General features: G+C 40.0%; 2 protein-coding genes across 2 annotated transcripts in view; both read left to right on the forward strand.

The window, feature by feature from the left end:
• TMC3 (transmembrane channel like 3) overlaps window positions 1-11843 on the forward strand; it is a 31553-nt gene extending 19710 nt beyond the window's left edge. Inside the window, exons 9-22 of the mRNA XM_005513898.3 lie at window positions 774-817; window positions 967-1114; window positions 1414-1523; window positions 1684-1762; window positions 2200-2439; window positions 4022-4150; window positions 4768-4835; window positions 5080-5208; window positions 6025-6135; window positions 6566-6691; window positions 8042-8120; window positions 8301-8343; window positions 9439-9736; window positions 10676-11843. Of these exons, the coding sequence (XP_005513955.2) occupies window positions 774-817; window positions 967-1114; window positions 1414-1523; window positions 1684-1762; window positions 2200-2439; window positions 4022-4150; window positions 4768-4835; window positions 5080-5208; window positions 6025-6135; window positions 6566-6691; window positions 8042-8120; window positions 8301-8343; window positions 9439-9736; window positions 10676-11516 (2445 nt within the window). The 3' untranslated portion in view covers window positions 11517-11843. The remainder of the gene's footprint in view (window positions 1-773; window positions 818-966; window positions 1115-1413; window positions 1524-1683; window positions 1763-2199; window positions 2440-4021; window positions 4151-4767; window positions 4836-5079; window positions 5209-6024; window positions 6136-6565; window positions 6692-8041; window positions 8121-8300; window positions 8344-9438; window positions 9737-10675) is intronic.
• Window positions 11844-12431: 588 nt separating this feature from the next.
• On the forward strand, window positions 12432-17296 carry STARD5 (StAR related lipid transfer domain containing 5). The gene is made up of 6 exons (XM_065076505.1): window positions 12432-12700; window positions 12776-12825; window positions 12958-13090; window positions 14481-14598; window positions 15161-15254; window positions 15819-17296. Exons 1-6 carry the CDS (start codon window positions 12611-12613, stop codon window positions 15964-15966), a joined length of 633 nt encoding a protein of 210 aa, XP_064932577.1. The 5' UTR covers window positions 12432-12610; the 3' UTR covers window positions 15967-17296.
• Window positions 17297-18819: the final 1523 nt, after the last annotated feature.

Consider the following 18819-nt stretch of genomic DNA (forward strand, 5'->3'; position numbering starts at 1 on the left):
CTGGGATTGCAGTGACATCATACTTGCTGGCACTGTCATTCTGTCCCAGCGAGGCCATTGTGTTCTTCAAGAGTTTTATTTAATGACACTGTATGTGGGACAAGAAAGTAGACAACTAGAAACAAATTTCCTTCTGATGCAATTTCATTGAGTAACAGAATCAAAATCACGTTAACAATGTGAAAATGCTCGTTTATTTCATCTCTTCGTAACAAATGGTCCAGTGACATCTTACAGGTCTCTCAGTATTAGAAAATTGCTTTAAATACAGATGTTTTCCATTTAGAATTTAAGAACAGATGTTGTTTTCATCAAAAGTAATTTATTTCCCAAATTTGGTGTATTCTCATTAAGTCATTGTAACAAATTTCTTCAAATTGTGTCAAGGATAAATTAATAAGCTATAATATTTAGTTATTTCAATGACGGAGGATAACACCTGACAGTTCTGTATTGTATTACTGACACATGGATTCTATAGGCACATTCTGCAAAACAATCTGGAGTGTAAACCTCTGGTTGTAGCCTGTTGAACGTGCATGAATGAAAGCACACAAGTATTTGATTACTATGTATTTGTTTCTCAGAAATTTCCTTTGCTATGTAAGCTCACTTATCACTCTAAAAAGGTATGCAGGACAAAGAGGTATTTAACCAGTTACACTTCCAGATTGTAAACCTTTTTTCTTAGTATACTTCATATTTTCTGTGAAAGATATGCATGTTATTTTTGCTGAACACTATTAAAATGTTAATGCTGTGTTTCTTTCAAGGAAGCTATATTGGAAGAGCAGGAAAAGAAGAAAAGCAAAAACTTGTATGTATATAAGACCAGAGATACATTTCAAAGTACTGTTTCAATGCAGATAGCAATGCTAATCTGCTTCTCTCATACTTCTTTTTTAGAAGTATGAGAGATAGTAGAAGAGACCCCTGGTGCCATAAAACAACCTTTTTGTTTTCCAGGGCAGTGACTATAAGCTTAAGAATTATTGCAAACATCCTTGTGCTTCTTTCACTTGCTGGTAGTATTTACATCATATACTTTGTTGTGGATCGATCCCAAAGGTTAGAGCGCACCAAAAAAGAACTGACTCTTTGGGAAAAAAATGAGGTACTCTGTCTTTCTGCTGGTTTCATATTTCCTATATTTTAAGTTTTTATCTTAATTAATAAAGTAATAACTTTAAAGCTACAATGTCTGGAGTAAAGATTCCTGAGTGTGGTATTCCAGACCTCTAATTTTGGATCACAACTATTGTTATTACCAATGTCAATAACAACTTTTCAAAGCATCTCCTCCAAGAAAAGCAGACATGAATGCATGTACATCAGCAATATTTCAGTCAGCACTCAAGGTTCCACAGATCTACATGAAAAGCTACAAAAATGCAGCGTCTTTCTGTTTTTCAGGTAAGTGTGGTTGTGTCACTGATTACAATGATTGCACCATCTGCTTTTGAACTTGTGGCAGCTCTGGAGATGTATCACCCAAGGACAACTCTTCGCTTCCAGCTTGCTAGGTATGGGCATTAATCAGCATAGAATACATGGGGGGAGAAAGGGAGGAAGAGGAGAGGTGTGTTCTGGTCATATGTTTTGGTCCAGCCAAGACAGAGAATGAATGAGAAGCCAATGGAATGACAATGCCAATAACCCATATCTTATTCTTGCTGTTTTTAGGGTTCTTGTCCTATACCTTGGAAACCTCTACAGTTTAATCATTGCTCTCCTGGATAAAGTAGACAGTATGAGTGTCACTGTAAGTTTAACTTGTTTTCTGATGTGTAAAGCTAGTAGAATTTATAGAGATTTTTATTTATTGTGATACATATGAAGTCAGATGAAAACTTGTTTGGAACTGATGAAAACGTATTACAGTTTGATAGGATCGTGAAGTTTAGTTTGTAGTGTTTGTTCACAACTGCTTGCAGGTTTTTAGGATAATTTCTGTGCATTGCTTAATGACTAAAAACAAAAAAGTCATCACTTTGTGCCAAGTATTTCCTAAATTCAGCTATCAGTGCTGTCCTTACAGGTTTCATTTGTATTTGTACATTGACAGCTCCTTAACAGTCACCTAATTGCTGCTTGAAAATACATGAAGAAATGCCTGTATGTGTGTGTGTTTTAGAAGGGACAGGCATCTGCATTTATGAACAGTTGAAAAAGTAGCTTTTGGGATATATATTATTTCAGGACTCTGACATTAACAACGATGCAAGTAATTCAACCAACTTCTTGGCAACTAAAAATTTTTCTAAATATTACAATTTATCTACAACTATTCCTGATGTACAAATTAAAAGAAACAGCATGGTGCCATTGGAAGAGAGTCATGGTCAAGGCTCAACAGTCTCTGCCTCACTGGTTAACAAAACCGTTTCCTCCGTCACCCAGAACCCACAGGATCAGTGCTGGGAGACATATGTTGGTCAAGTACGTAACTGTTTTATTATGTCATCAACTTATTCCTAATCCATATTTGACAAAAAATAAATAATGTTGTACTATGTTCGATTTTAGAGCTTTTCTTTGTATAAATTCCAGGATTTAGCTAAGGATTGTGTAGAAAGGGTAAAGACTATGCAAAGTCATGTGTCCACAGATACAAACTTTGTTTTTTTGTTCTGTATCTACAATGTGTTCAGTGTTGCACAGATGTTCTTTTGCCAGTCTTTGGCCTCTGTCTTCAACTCTGCATAGGCAGATCTCTGCAGATGTGTGATACAGATCCTATTTTAAGAGGATACATCCTATTAAACTCATACAAAGATACGCAACCGTAAAAATGCATAAGCAGTAACATGAACCCTGTGCAGATTCGGTTTGCAGCCTGGATAGATGGAGATGCAGACCCGAGCCAAACATGATTGTGCTCTTGGTCATTTGTACAATATCTCTGAAATCCCTGTTCTTTCTGCTTTACTAAATCACCAGAGAATCAAATGTTTTTCACTTCCTTAGAGAGAAAGAGGACAGCAACAAAAGGTTTCAAAATCCTGTCAGCTCATAAGAATGGAGCCAGCTGGGTGGCAGCACCATGTATGCATGTTCCCACAGTTAGGTTGCAGAAAATCTGTGGACTTAACATGACATTTGTTGCTTTCCTACATGTGAAGCTGTCGTTATTTGTGGCCTTTACTTTGAGTGACTAGCAGCAGCAACACATACAGAGAGAAATGTTAACACAAAATTCAAAAGATGCTATTTAATGCAAATGTATTTTAGTCTCTGTCAGTGTTGCACTCCTGTCCAGGCCACTAGATTAAGAATGATGCCCATGGGCTTCTGCCTTGCTCTCAGCTCCTTGTTCCAGAGGAAGCAATATTAAAGGCCTTGTTTGATCGTCTGGAGCAAAAGACTCCTCCTAGGCTTATTAGCCTGCCTCCTGTTCTCATTTGTAACCCTCCTATTGCACCAGCAAATTTTTAGAATCAGTGTTCAGGGGTTATTTTGATTGTTCGGTTTTTCTTCCAGAACAGGCTAGTGAATTTAATCTTTTCTATTTAATTGTACATTTTTAAAGCCCAATTAAATACAGGATAACTCCATTCATTTCTAAGCACTAAAAAGGTTTCTTTTATGGAGTGATGATCCTACTGCCACTGGGTTTTGGTTTTGCATGAATAAGAAGCATTTCTCACTGTAAAACACTTAGCAAGTATGTTTACAACGGTCAATATGATAAAGGATTGGGTACAATAGCAAAACCAATCCACTTTGGTTTATCTAGATAAATATTCAGAACAGTCATTAAAAAGAAAGCCTGAAGCCATCATGACCGGAGTTTTATTGCTGCAAACAATAGAAGGCACAATGGAAGCTTATATTTGTTCTCTGTGCTAGAACAAAGACAATAAGGGAAAAGTCAAACATGAAAAGCTTAACAGGGAATAATTTATATATTCAAATCCTATTTTATGAGAATACTAAGCTTGAGCCAAAATACAGGTGCAAATGCAAAAGAGCCATACGCAGTCCAGAACAACTCAGTATGTGTGAACAATATGTATTTCAGGAGATGCTAAAGCTTTCAATTATCGACATGATTTTCACAGTCGCAAGCATCCTGCTGATTGATTTTTTTCGTGGACTGTGTGTCCGATATTTAAGTGATTGCTGGTGCTGGGATCTAGAAAGCAAGTTTGTAAGTACAGACTTTATTTTATCAAACTGAAATCCTAAAGATGGGTAGGCTCCCTTCCTTAGTACTGAACATCCTTAAAGCCTTTCAACAGAGAAATAATTTCTTGGTAGCATGCATGCATAAATGTACAGCTCAGTCTGAGTTTAAATTGCTGCAACTGGATGTCTTTCTCAAGCCTCCTCCCATGGCCGCGGTGCAAAACTCTTTGTCTTTCCCAAAATGAGATCATGGAGCAGTCCCAGAGTGAAAGATGAGACAGAGGGCATAGAATTACTCCCCATATTTCATCTTTTCTGTAGGTGTGTAACTTATCCATAATGTAGATAGTGGTCCAAGAAACAATAAACAAAAAGCATAAAGATCTTTAAGAAGATTATAGTGGTTAGCAAGGAGCTGTTGGCATGAAAGGCTGAAGGACTGTTCTTTGTCCTTAACTAAAGACATGAAGTAAACTAGAGATAAATTAGTTTATTGAATCCCCTGCTGCAGAGCAGGTTTTACTGTGTTCCCACTCTGTGCTGTCTGCAAACTGATTCAAATGCTTCTAATTAATTATATGGAAAAAAAAAAAAAAATAAATAAGACAAGTTATTCATCCTATGCTGTGTTTCTTGTAGCCAGAATATGGAGAATTCAAAATTGCAGAGAATGTCTTGCATTTGGTCTACAACCAAGGAATGATCTGGTATGTAGTCCATAAGTGATTTTTCTTGTCCTTTGTTGGCTGATTACTAAGTTAATCTGATGATTTCCAGTGAAACCTTTTCAAGTAGCATATTGGTAACGCAAGCTTTTATACTTTATTATCATGAGATTATCTGTTGATAGTGAGCTGTTGTTTAACTGATTTTTTTGGTTGTTTTTCATATGTTCTGCTATTAAAATTGCTTCTGGCAACACTGAGCACTGACATGATATTATGTTTCCAGGATGGGAGCTTTTTTTTCACCTTGCTTGCCAGCATTCAATGTTCTCAAGTTGATTGGACTCATGTACCTGAGGAGCTGGGCGGTGTTAACATGTAATGTCCCACATCAGCAGGTTTTCAGAGCATCTCGGTTAGTGAAAATAAGAACAAAAGATAAAGAACAAATCAAATGCAGACAATGGAAATGTCTTTTGTGCATAGGAACAAAATTACAGGAGGTTCTAGCTCATAAAATTGATGATCAAATTTGACAGTAATACTGATAGCAAAGGTCTGTGGAAAAAAGATAGTTACTGAGAAACAGAAGGGTTTGTAAAGTGAGGTAGTTAAAGGTATGCAAGAACTGAAAAATGTCAGGGAATATTACTATGGCCTAACATAAATGCTTTATTCCCATACAGATGATTGAACACAATAATCTGCATGTCTTAACTGTTGCAAGTCCTATTTCTTGATGTTTCTTTCTTTGAAAGCTATGAAGTATCCAATTTTTCCTGTTGTGTTGCACAACAGATGTCCCCATATTTCTTCTATCACAGTTCATATCTTAATTGTTTACTCAAAATTGAAATAATTTAGAACACCTTTGATTCTTAAGAATCGGTTGTTTCTAACATGTTTTGAAGATTAATCAACTTCTGCCACTGTTCTTTTTCTCCCCCAACAAAACCAGGCAGGAAGATCAGGTTTGATATTATAGAAGGGTGCTATGAACCACTCTCTGCCAGCAGCAGTATCTGAAAAGCAGCGCAAATAGGATTTTGATCATTAAGAGGCTGTTCAAACTGGCTCTGTTCAGACTTCCTAATCATAGCAGAATGATTTTGATCTTTCAGAAATGTAGATCTTGAACTTGTAAGGTAGATATAGACTTGCACCTTTTTATGTTGCCTCTGTTTTTCTCTCTGATTAGTATAATCTGAAACACATCTACACCTTCTTGCAGATCCAATAATTTCTACTTGGCCATGTTGCTGTTCATGTTGTTCTTATGCATGTTACCAACAATTTTTGCTATTGCCCGATATAAGCCATCTTCAAGCTGTGGTCCCTTCAGGTGAGTTATAATGGACTAATGAAAATTGCAAAGATTTTATTTCACCCTCTTAGAACAAATTGATCAGGTTCAATAATACTAAAATTACCAATTAAAAAAAAAAGTTGATAGACAAGACAGTTTTTTTTCTGCTGCCAGTGTTTTCCAGTTTAAGATATAAATAGGCGAATATGTCAACATTCTGAATGAGGCTCAACATTTTGCTTAATGCACATGGTTCAGTTATTTTATGTTTATAAGATTGGGATGAAACTCTTCGTTTATTCAGTGCAACAGTGCTTAGCAAACTGATGTGCCTAGGATCTCTTACAACTTAATTTTACTTAATTGGGGGGACAAAAGGGGATGGGGAGGGAGGTGGGTAGCACTTTTGGGGGGGTGGTTTTGTTTTCTTTTAATAATTTCTTGTATTTTTTTCCCCCTCTTGTAGTGGACAAGAAAAAATATATGATATCGTTTCTGAAACAATTCAACATGATTTTCCTGCATGGTTCAACACAGTGATTACTTACATCAGCAGTCCTGTGGTTGTCCTCCCTGCACTACTACTTTTATTGTAAGTACTGTGGTTTTCACAGGCAGTTTAAATTGATTGTAGCAATAGTGGCCTTATCCCTGGAGACTCAAATGCTGACACTGAGAAACACTGTGTTATTGTAATAAACACATCTGAAAAAAATACATGGTATATGGATCAGACAGGAATGAGAGTATGTTAAAAAGACTATCACCACATTTTCAAAAGACAGTTCTTGTTCTGGGATAGTGTTAGAGCAAGTTCACTATATGGTGTCAAGGCTTGCAGTGCTGCTGATTCCAGGAACTTTTAAGATCCTTCTTCCCTCTCAAGACCTCTTCAGAAATTAATTTTCCATTTCCTCACGGTCATTAGTTCAGTTTGACTGTGAACAGGGCTCGGTCTGTCATTTAAAGAACCTACTGAGTCATCTTGATTTCTGACAAGATAAATCAATTATGAAGGTCTGCTCTCAAGTGTTAATGTAATAGAACTTGCTGCAGACTGTCCAGTGAAAGTCCTTTATTACTGTAGTGTCCAAATAATTGTTCACAGCTGGGAATTAATATTTACTTTGACCTCTTTGAAACTCACTTTGTTTCTATGAAGCATCATTTGTCTTGCAGGTATTTTTGTGTGATTCTTTTTCCCTGTAAACTACAGATGAACGCACTTCATCCCACCAGTGGGCTTGTAGACAAATCAAAAGGACCGAAGCAGCAATACTTCCTATTTGTAACTTTTTCCTCTAAGGTCCCAGCCATATAAATATGAACGTATTTACAAATTTAAGTAGATCTCTTGATTCCTTCAACCCAATGGCTGAGCATATATGTAAATGTTTGTGGTACAGAGTCTAGCTATTACATAAGACTTTACCTCATCTGAAAGCCAGTGTAATCCATGTTGTCAGGCCAGATCTGACCTCAGTTGTGCCAGTGTAAACAAGGTGTTATTCCAGTCAGTCAACAAAATTACATTGGTATGAGTGTGCGAGCTCAGCTGTAATTCTGGTATCTCTGTTCCATAACTTCGGACTCATAAAAAAAAAAGATGAGAAAATATTTATCAATTTTTTTATTTTCAGCAACAACAAAACAAAACCAACAACAACAAAAGCTAGAAATGCACTCAGGGTTACATGCATAATGAAAAGACCTGCAAAATACACAGGCACAATTAGAACTGCTGTTAAATCTGTTTTCAGTCTTATTTCTTTCTTTCATGTACGTTTGCTTGAAAGAAGGTTGTGATCCATTATCACGGTATAAAGGAAATGCTACAAAGCAGCAACTGAACCTGTACATCATTTTGATGACCTATAAACCCCCAAAGAGAAAACTCCCAAGGCTGTTTGAAGTGACTCGTAATCACCTCTTTCACTTCTAGCATGCTAATCTATTACCTACAAAGTATTGCAAGATCATTAAAATTCACCAACAATCAACTGAGGATGAAGATCCAAACGGTAAGTACAGCACAAAGCACTTTTACATGCAATTCTTTGATTCTTCAGTAAAGCTCTAGTTATTAATAAATCTATAAAGTCACTTTCAGTGTTTCACAATGTAAAACCGATCCACAGCAGTAGATTTACTTTCTAATCCATAATTATTTACTGCTTCTCATTGTTTCGAATGTATTTTAGGAAAGAACTGAAGATAAGAAAAAGGTGGTTCAGATGGCAGTAGGTAAGTTGGTGACCTTTAGAAATAACACTATTGAGACAGTGTTTGGATGCAACCCGTTTTGATTTCTCATACACACAGAGAAATTCAACTAAATTGTAAAGACTGTACTTGCTGTAGAGTCCTCCTTTTAGATTAGATGGGTTTTAAGCTCAGCTTTACCTAATTTGCGTGTGTAGTTTATACCCAAAGTCTGCTGGGAAATTTGGACTGAGTATTTTCCTGCTTTTACCACCAACAGGGCAGAACCTGGGAGGCATCTCTGATGATTCAAATCCTGACAGACCTTGTGTAAAATGTAGAGGCTAGGAATCCGAAGAGAAAGAAGGGAATGGCCCCTACTGTTTGACCTGAGCAGGCTGAATATTTCATCAGCAATGAAAATATTTTAGACTTGTCTACTGTGTCTAAGGGAATTTGAACCTGCACCTTCTGCTTCTCAGATTTTAGCGGTGAGGAACCCCAAAAAGGATGCCATCCTTCTGGTACCTCCCAGTGAAAGGAACAAGTAAAAATTTGTGAAGCCAAAGAGAAGCCATGACTCAGTAGCTTTGTGGCCAGGTCTTAATGCTACTGCAATCACTTTGTAGCTCTCCAGTGGACACTTAAATGGTGAAATACCTGATGTATAACAATATGGTGACCAGGAGTAACTAGTAAGGGCAGAGGGGTATGGGTCCTAGTTGGATTTCCTTTGTTACAAAATGAAATTCAACTTTTGGCTGTGACCAGCGCCGTCACTGGAGCCAATTTGCTGAATCTGGCCACCTTCATATTGGAAGTGGTGTCCATTGCGAACTAAAATGAGGCTCTTGAAGAGAATCATTGGCTTGTTGCCTGCTTTGGAATCCTACAGTGTAATGTCCAGTGTTTTTTCTTTTTTCCTCAATATTATGTCTGCCATATACCCTAGAGCGCTGATGCACCCCTTTTTCACCACGTCTCCCTATGTGACACCAGCTTCTCTTCTCTGAACACAGTGGGGTTCTGTCAGCACTGCCTCTCCTGAATGAAGGGTGGATTTGAGCCACTGCATTTACACAGCAGTTTCTAAATTTAGAGGCCTGGATAGTTCTTGTAATAATTTCTGTTTTCTAGCCAGAATCCAAAATCTGGATGGGAATGACAAGAGACCTGAGCAAGAAACTGATATTATCAGCCAGGAGTCTTCTGTTCGGACCTCAACTCCCCGAAAGAATGGCAGTGTCTTAAATTTTGAATCTCCTGTGAGCAAAGGCACCAGAATACAAACCATTTCCCAGTCTGTGCCCCAAACTGTGCCTTCAACTGATGTTGCAAGACCTGTCAACACAACTCCCGCAACTTCAATCTCCTTAACACCAGCTCCCTCAGTATCAAGTGTACAGAAACCAAGGAACAACCATATCACAAACAGGTAAGACTGCTTTGGTTTTGAAATGGCATTTCTTCCATCAGCTCCATGACATACCTGTGTTTATTTACAAAATAGCAGTGTATTCAGACTGCCTGAGTAGTAAAACAGCTGATGATAGGACAACCAATGATAGGACAAGGGGTAATGGGTACAAACTGGAACACAAAAGGTTCCACTTAAATTTGAGAAGAAACTTGTTTGGGGTGAGGGTGGCAGAGCCTGGCCCAGGCTGCCCAGGGAGGTTGTGGAGTCTCCTCTGCAGACATTCCAACCCGCCTGGACACCTTCCTGTGTAACCTCATCTGGGTGTTCCTGCTCCATGGGGGGATTGCACTGGATGAGCTTTCCAGGGCCCTTCCAACCCCTGACATTCTGTGATTCTGTGAATTTTTAAAAGCAGATTCATTCATGAGTACTATTCAGAGTAGTTATCAGAGTTTGCACACTCCTCAAGCAAAGATAAATACTGTTTCCCCTCAGGCATATAACTGGAAGGGTTTGTGCAGGATACTGTTTCCATGAACAAGACAAACCCAGTAAGAGTGAAGGAACTCTGTGCAGAATGTCTGTGCAGGTCTAGTTGTAGGACAACCAGATTTGGACATCTGCAGGCTAATGCTTTAAGCTACCTGTTGGGTTTTTTTTCCAAGTGATCAACAGTTCTCAGAATAAAAAGAAAACAGCATGGGAACATAACTTGAGAGATCAATTGTCTTCTGCATTTTTACAGGGAAAAGCAAATATATGTCCTGATTTCTAGGGTATGTTTCTCAAACTGGTTCTAAAAATTTGGAACAATGGAGATTCTGTAAGCTCCACCCATTTAAAAAAATCTAGTGTTTTACTTCCAGAGCAATAATTTTTGATACATTTTAATTACATTAGACAGATAAGTTTGTATTTCAATAGTTTGTTCATTTTTTTTTGTTCTTCCTAAAGATACCCAAGCGTTGTGCATGGGAGTGCAAGTGAGCTCTGTAAAACAAAGCCCTACACACCAGTGACTTTCAAGAAGCACACTGAAGATGTTCATTCTGAGCCTCTCTTTAGAAAGGGCATTCGGCAGGTAAATCCGGATACTCTTGGGGCAGGGGCTCCTGTTTTTGTGGGACGTAGACCATACACTACCAGATACTTTGTTGTTAATGAAAATGAGTCCCACAAAAAATCACTCCGTTCTACCTCCCGACTCCAAAGGCACTTCAGAAAAGATGAATCGGGAGACATTATTGAGTTGTATCCACGCAATGTCAGAAGATATGTGGTTCGAACTCCACACCAGATGTATTCCCCTCATCCCAGTGAAGATGAGGAGGATGAAGAGGAACTTGAGAGAGAATTCATTAACAGATCCCATCGCCCTCGCTCACTGTCTGATCTTCGCCCAGCACCACGATTTTACATTGGGGAACGTGCTGATGGCCACATTCTTATGAGCAAAGATCTAGCCAGAGTGCATTACAAATCCTGGGATGATGGTTTTGAGCTGGATCTGGACAGGCCTCCATATGCTTACAAAAAAGTGCACCTGAACTATGCCGAGCCACGTGTGAAACCAAAATCAAAGCAAAAGCTGGAGCAATCTCTAACAGAATCTGATTCCATTTCCATTGAATCCAGCAGTGATCCGCAGAACAGCAGCAACGACCAGTATATTCAGGTCATTCATAGCAAGGAAAAGTATCCAAAACCTGGGACAAAACTCACCAAAAATAAACCAAAAAACAGTGTTGATCTAAATATGTCTGAGCCTAATGAACTGGTATGTTCAAATGTCTGAGAAAGTGCCCCAGCGTCTTTGTGTTTTGAACAAGTATACATGCACTTGTTGTACTTGCTGTTCGAGGTCTATCAGAAAAACTACAACATAGTCTTTGCAGCAACAGTGTATGCAGCCACTTGCAGTGGGAAAAGCATAAAATAGCCTTGTAGCTTACTGTTAACTGTACCTTGCTTTGCTATCACAACAGATACGTTGAATAATTTATAAGAGAAAATTATTGCAATTTTTTTACTTACTATTATGCTGTTAAAAACCAAACCTCCACATAGTGGAAAATCAAAAGCTATGTACTTGGGGCACTTTAATTAAACCAGTACAAAAATATGTTAATAGAGCCTTTCTTTGACATGGTCACAGCTGAAGATGTTTCCACTGAATAAATTCAGCAGGTAATCAGTTTCCTACAAATAGAGTTGCTATTTACAGTGTGATTGATGACAACATGGCTAGTTTGAATATAGTAGAGCTGGAACAAATCAGCAATGAGTTAATTACAGAGAATAGTGAGTTTCTTCAGGGTGTACTGCATGGGCAATGGAGTTATTTGACTGTAGCAATGCATGCCAGCCTTTTGTGTGAAATAATGGATCTTCTATTAATTTGCTGGTGAGACTCCTTAGCACAGCTTCACTGTGGACATCTTTCTTTCCATGGCCTTTAAAACAACTTGATTCATTACTCCTAATTTAATTTTATCCTGCTTTTCACACATCTGCAATTTTACACCTTCTTTAGATGCTGAAGATTGTTTTATTTTTCCTGTCATTTGAATTACACCGGGATAAAAGAACTGTTGGCTTTAGCCGGAACCGAGCTGTCCCGTTTCCTCGCAGCCGCCCGTTCTCCGGCGGCTCTTTTCCGGAGGGGGGGCTGTCCGGGGGAGCCAGACCACGCCACCCGCGGCTCCGGGCTGCTGGGGTTGGCCGCCCCCAGCTCCGCCGCCCTCTCCCCTCCGCCGCGGTTCCCGGGCCGGGCCGGCTGGAGCCGCGGCCCCTCAGGTGAGGAGGCGGCGCCGCCGTCGTCCCACGGGGGCGGTGCGAGCCGGAGGTCTCATAGCCGCCAGCCCGGCGGCGGCTCCGCCCTGCCCGGCCATGGACTACGCGGGGCTCGCCGAGGCGGCGGTGGAGAAGGTGTGGCGATACCGGCGGGACCCCGACGGCTGGCGGGGCAGCCGGAGCACTGTAAGCGGGCGGGGACTGCTGGTTCGGGGTGGGGGGCTGTCCGGGTCCGGCGGCTGAAAGCTTCCCGTCCCGCAGAGCGAGGTTTCGATTTCTTGGAGACCCTCCGAGGAGTTCGCTGGCAACTTGTGAGTACTCCCGGCTCCCTCCGAGCTGCCCCAGATGCCTGGGTGGGAGATAGGTCCCCGCCGTCCTGCCGCGGGGTGTCGGACCCAGGCGGGGCGGACCAGCGGGTTTGGTTTCGTATCGTCCCGCCGCAGGTACCGGGGCGAGGGGATCGTGCCCGCCAGCACCCAGCGCGTCTGGGACTGCATCAAGCCGGAGGTCGGCGGGCTCAGGACCAAGTGGGACAAAACCGTGAAGGATTTTGAGCTTATCGAAGCCGTCAACGATGTAAGTTCCTTTAAAAACTGCTCCGGTGCAATCGATGCAGCATTGTGTTCGGAAATACTGGGCTCTGCGCTGACTTCCCGGTTGTAGTGCCTCATGAAATGGCTTATATGCTATGTAGAGGGAGGTATTGAGTAATAATAATAATACAGAGATCTCAAGGAGTTGTATAGCCTCTGTCTGGATCAGTCTGACAGTGCTGGGATCAAGCATCTTTTTTTTCTTTTCCGTAAATTGTATACATTCTCTTATCAGTGGTTTATCTCTCTGTAAGAAGTACTAATACATTCTTGGCTAAATACTGCACACTTAAAATATGCAAATGCATAACATTAAAGATTCCCGTACTATGTTGTTGCTAATACCACAAATCAAGCTAAGCATTATTATTTTTAACAATCTATTTGTGAGAGAACAGGAGGTTTAGAGAATACATAGACTGAGCTGGGCAGTGAAGCGGTCAGGTCATCAGGTGTTACTTCAGGCCCTGAATTTCACCATGGCAGCACACGATGCTCCTGTCGCTCTCTGCCTTTAACAGACTGACTGACCCTGGGACCTAGCACTTCATCTCAGTGTCTCTGTCATTAAAATGAAGACGCTGCACTTGGTGCATTGCATGTGAAAAGAGCTATGTATGAGCAGTAGTTGCTGCTGCTGTGGTTATACAGTCAAATTTCTGTGTCTGTTTGCTTTTTGTTTTAAGTGTGTCAGAACCATAAAAGGGCATTTGATTTAGATCCCCAAATCTGAAGTAGATGGAGATGCTTAGAAGCAGCCAGGGTGCAAACACAACCAGTCCTGGGAGTGTTTGCTCAAGTCCTGAGAAGATGATTTTGGGGGCAGAACCTTACAGTTATTTAGTATTTATTATAAACTTGAACTTTAGGAATGCTGCAACCTGCCACTTGAAATTCACAGAATTTATCAAACCTGCCAGCACTTAGCAGTGTGGTAGAAACCTCTGTTTTGGGAAGTGTGTCACCACAGAGCCCCCACAGAAGGGGATGGTAGTGTTAAGCTTCCTGCAGTGTAACAAATCTGGTTATCAAGTTGTGATATGATACAAAGAAGTTACCTTTGTTAGCTTCCTAGCAATGAGATTCATTTTGACTCTTCTATGAGGGTAGATGTGCCAGATTTGCTTTTCAGTATCCCTTGTGGTATCTATCCTTAAATAACCTGTGAACAACACATGATGTTGTTTTTCTCTGTTAAACTGTCCTTCATCAACATACTGTAGTGTATTTTGACTGTGCTGGTTTGCATTTTGTTCAACAAAGGGTGAATAGAACTCCTTGATACAGTTTTAAGATGTACCTGAAAGTACAGAGATTTTTTTTTCCTGCTGTACTTTTGAAAGCATCAACTGATACTACTCTGTGATTTCCAGAATGTCTCTATATGCAGAACCACAACCTCTTCAGCTTTGATGGGGGCTATTTCACCAAGAGAATTTGTAGATGTGGTATCCATAAAGCGGTACGAAGACGGGACGGTGCTATCTGCTGGTAAGAATGATTGTGCTCTCAACATGTTCGCGTTATGTTAAGCGATAATCATCAGACACCAGAAATAAATAAAAAATTAAAAAGTAATATGCTGTTTAGTGGTTGTTGGTCTTGTTTCAGCTGTCTCATTTTCCCATCCTGTTCAGGAATACCTTGCCAGGAATTTATATACTCGCTAGAGTGCAGCTTGTCAGCAGTCAAGCAGCATATACCTTTGTGACATGAATTAATTGGAAGTAACTTGAGTGACCTCTCAAGAAAAGCAGTGCCCTCACACAACATGGGTTCAGTGAAGCCCCCTCCAAGTGTCTCGATACTTAGTTCAGAGCTCAGTAGCAGTTGCTTCTAAATTTAACACTTCTTTGATTTCTCTGTTCCGTGACCAGAGTGGTTCCTTTTAACGGTCTTTTCTGACCGCTGGTATGGCACAGCCCCACATTTAAAAGGTTATACTGCCATTCTTCTTAAATGTTTTCTCTTCTCAGCTGGTGCTTTGAGTACCAAGGGCTTTTTTTCCATCTCCTATGAAAATGATGTTCTTCTTGAATGCTTTTCTGTATAGGCACCAATGTGGAACACCCACTGTGTCTTCCTCGGCCAAATATCGTGAGAGGTTTTAATTATGCCTGTGGTTGTTTCTGTATACCTCTACCAGGGTAAGAAGTGATCTTTTTGATGTCATGTGTTCTAAAGCCCTTCTTATCCATTGCGCAGTGTGTTTGTGTGTGTATGGCCACATGTAGCCTCTTGGCAATAACATCTTTCAGTCTTCCTTTGGCTGATAATCATTATGACTTGAGTGCCCTTTTTGTTCTCTTGCTTTTGTGCAATGAATTAGTCTCTCTTCATTTCCTAGAGTAAAGTCTTTTAATGTTACAGGAACTATCATCATGGTAGGATTCTTGCTGACCTCTTAAGAGATTCACCAGAACATACAAATATGGTCTTAATTTTTGGTAAATGAGTATCTAGTTGTTTATTACATTGCCATAATTCACAAACAGAATCATGTACCTAATTAGGGTTTAGTTTAACTGTAATTTGACTTGTGGGGATAACCACATTTCTTTAAATTTGGAATTTATGTCTCTTGTTTGTTGTTTGTTTTTAAAAAAAGTACTTAGAAATATTTATCATTGGACAATAAATATAAAAGTAATCGTAAAATTCTTAATGCTTTTAAACCACTGGCTATAAAATCATTTGCATTGTCTTTGCAGGGAGCCAGACAGGACTCAACTCCTCGGTTTCTTTCAGTCAGATGTTGGTGGCTATCTTCCCCAGTCGGTGGTGGAATCCTTCATTCCAACTACCATAACTGCGTTTTACAGCAACCTGACTAAAGCTGTTAAGTCATTAAAAGTGTGACAAGACCAATTGCTGACACCAGTAGCTGAGGGTAGGAAAAAATGTCAGCTTGAGGGTAGAAATAGGAAGTGGACCTTATGGGACTTTACTGCCAGCAAAGATACTTTTGAAAGGTGGAGAGGAAGCAATGGCTTGAATGAAGTACATTTTTAAACCAGCATTTCCTACCTGTCCCTATACAAAGCACTGTTTTCTTTTCCAATACGATATCCTTCATTTGCTTTAGCAAAATATCAGACTGGAGGCTGGAAAAATCCTGGAGACAGCTCTGGTGGCTGTCTGTGGGGAGAAGATACACAAATGACATTGTTCTGGGCCATGCTTTGTCAGTGTGTGCAAGGAGGAGCATTGCTAAAACCCACTTAGCACTACAGCATCAGCTGAGTGCAGGTCAGCCCTGTTTCATCTCTGAAGCTCCCCGCAGTCTCCTGTGGAATAATGTTCCTTCCCCAAAAGAAGAGGTAGCTCTTGTGCTGCTTCCACTCGTGGAGCTGCTAAGATGCTTCAGTGGGTCCAAGACAGCAAATGGTAAAAGCCAGAGCAAATTGGATTGTGTGGAAGATCCTACTGCTTTTTTCCAGCAGACTTCAGTACTAAAGGTAAATACGCCTTAAGTGCTTTTTTCCTGAATCAAGGTCTAGCAATGCAAATCAATTCATATGTCTGTGGGTTGGCAAACAAACATTCTTCCTTTCTTCCCTCTGTTCCAAAACCTGTGATATTCATGTCATGAAACAAACTGCACTGACACATTAGCAATAAATAAAGAGTATTAAGCACTTTACCTGCCTTTTTAAAAACTGCACTTGACCATTCTTACCTGCATTTTTGAACCTTTTTCACTCTCTTGTGGTGAGAGTTTTAAACGGGTAAATAATCTGTTCTGTAGCTTAGTCTTGACTTGACAGACCCTAAGGACATGCTTTTTCTCTAAGACCTGTTTGCCTCATAGCATTATCTTGGGAAATTGGCTTCTGATTTTGTGTGCAGTTTTAGAAAATACTTACGGTGCTGGTTACTGCAGGAATATCAGACGTTACTATAGAGTACGTATAATTACAAAAGGAAAACTAATTGCTGAATTAGGATTTTAAATGCAGGTTGTGATTTTAATTCTGTACCTTGATTATTTGACAAGGTTAATATGCTCTGCTTTCTGTCCCTGTATTTTATATTTAGTATAAGGCATGGACCTGCACACAGTTTGCCACTGTCAATCCCACTCTATGGAATAAATTTTTCAAGGAATTGATTTTTAATCTAGTCTCCTTTGTGTACAAAGATTTTAAAATTTGTATGTGTGTGATGAAATAAATATTTTTCTGCTACATTCTGCTGTTTTTCCTGGATTATCATTTGAAATGGTTCCTCATGCACCTGCTTTGCCAGAAAGGAAATAAAAGAGCCACTTGGACCTCCAGGATCTCTCTGAATTCAAGGCAACAAGAGAGGGAAAAGCCTTCACTCCAGTTCACACTCCCTTCTAACTGGGGATAAAGGTGTTTTGGTGAGAGCACTCACCCTCCCAACTTCTTTGCTCTTGATTCATTCTTGTTTCCAATATAGATTGCTGCTTTCTGTACTTAAGAAGAGTAATAAATTCACTGAGGAGATGTTTGGACCCTGATATTACGGAGACTCATACATATATTTGTCTAAACGTACCGAAGTTGTTAGGCACGAAGTTCAATATCTCGACGCTTCTTTGCAAGACTATTATTTGCTTAATTTGCAAAAAGTTCAAGGTGCAGAGCTCAGGTCACCACTTGTTATTCCTGCAAGTAAACCTTTTACAGACAATGGGGCCTTTTCTTCTTTATTACTCCGAGCAATAAAGGTGTTAGGTGAGGCTCCTCTTTGGGATAACTTAAGGATCCCTTTTCTAAATTTCAACATGGTCTATCCAGAAAGACTTAAGAGTTCTTAATGTTCAGCCTTCTGCCCTCCAAAACTGGAGATGGAAATGTCTTGGCAAAGATCATCTTGTAAGATTTTGGAGGACTCCCCAGTGAAACTCGCCGCCTGCCACCCGGTGTGTTTTGATGCAGATGCCAGAAAATGCAGAAGCATGCAAAAACTGAAATACTTTGCAAGTGAAGTGAGGAGAGCCCCTCTGGGAAAAAGTGAGAGCAAGCCTGTCTTGGTGGTTCTATGTCAGTTCTTAAATTGATGACATTAAAGAGCTGTTTCAGGTGAGGACACCTTCAGCAGATGTTAAATACAAGAAATTCTACCAAAAAGAAAAGAGAAATATTCAGAGAATTTTAGGTAGGTACCAGTTAAATGTACAAAAAGATTCCCTCTCATACATTTTTCCTGTCCTGGTTCCTACCCAATCTGTAGAAATTTTGTTTTGAGGATGATTTTGTTGATTTGTGGAAAAAACAACTCAGCTGGGAAGGGGTTTAGAACTGTGGAGGTAGGTGATCTGTCAAGAATATTCTTTCCAGGATTAACATAGAATTAACTTGTGAGGAAAGGCCAGAACAAGTTCTGTGCCGGTATCCAGTTAATACCTTCTGCTGTCTGTCCTGCTTCCCTTTCTCTCAATTGCTGTTTCTGTGACATTGTGGTAAGTGCACGGAAAACAGCTTCTGAACTCCTGCAGTTTATGGTCTGGTGAAATTAAGTATTCGAAGAAGGATGCAGCAATTCCAGGCTCTGAGAAGGTGAATGGCCAAGGACAATAACCAGTGCAGCCTTCTGGCTTTCAGCTAGTGAGTCACTTCCATCCTGATGTTGCATCTCTCCCTTCAGTGAAATAGGGCAGAGAAGACCAAATAGATCCACAAGACCATCTTGCCATAGATACACTTGCTGCTGCTGGTAGAAATCCACACATTGCTTAGAGAG

The sequence above is a fragment of the Columba livia genome, chromosome 11 (assembly GCF_036013475.1).
Source record: "Columba livia isolate bColLiv1 breed racing homer chromosome 11, bColLiv1.pat.W.v2, whole genome shotgun sequence".
NCBI classification, from domain to species: Eukaryota; Metazoa; Chordata; class Aves; order Columbiformes; family Columbidae; genus Columba; species Columba livia.

What these genes read in the sequence shown, in the direction of transcription:
- STARD5 (XM_065076505.1), top strand. Translation starts at nt 12,611, where the DNA reads ATGGACTACGCGGGGCTCGCCGAGGCGGCGGTGGAGAAGGTGTGGCGA. An exon ending in GGCGGGGCAGCCGGAGCACT is followed by an intron (nt 12,701 to 12,775) that starts GTAAGCGGGCGG and finishes CCCGTCCCGCAG; the next exon opens with AGCGAGGTTTCGATTTCTTG. An exon ending in GAGGAGTTCGCTGGCAACTT is followed by an intron (nt 12,826 to 12,957) that starts GTGAGTACTCCC and finishes GTCCCGCCGCAG; the next exon opens with GTACCGGGGCGAGGGGATCG.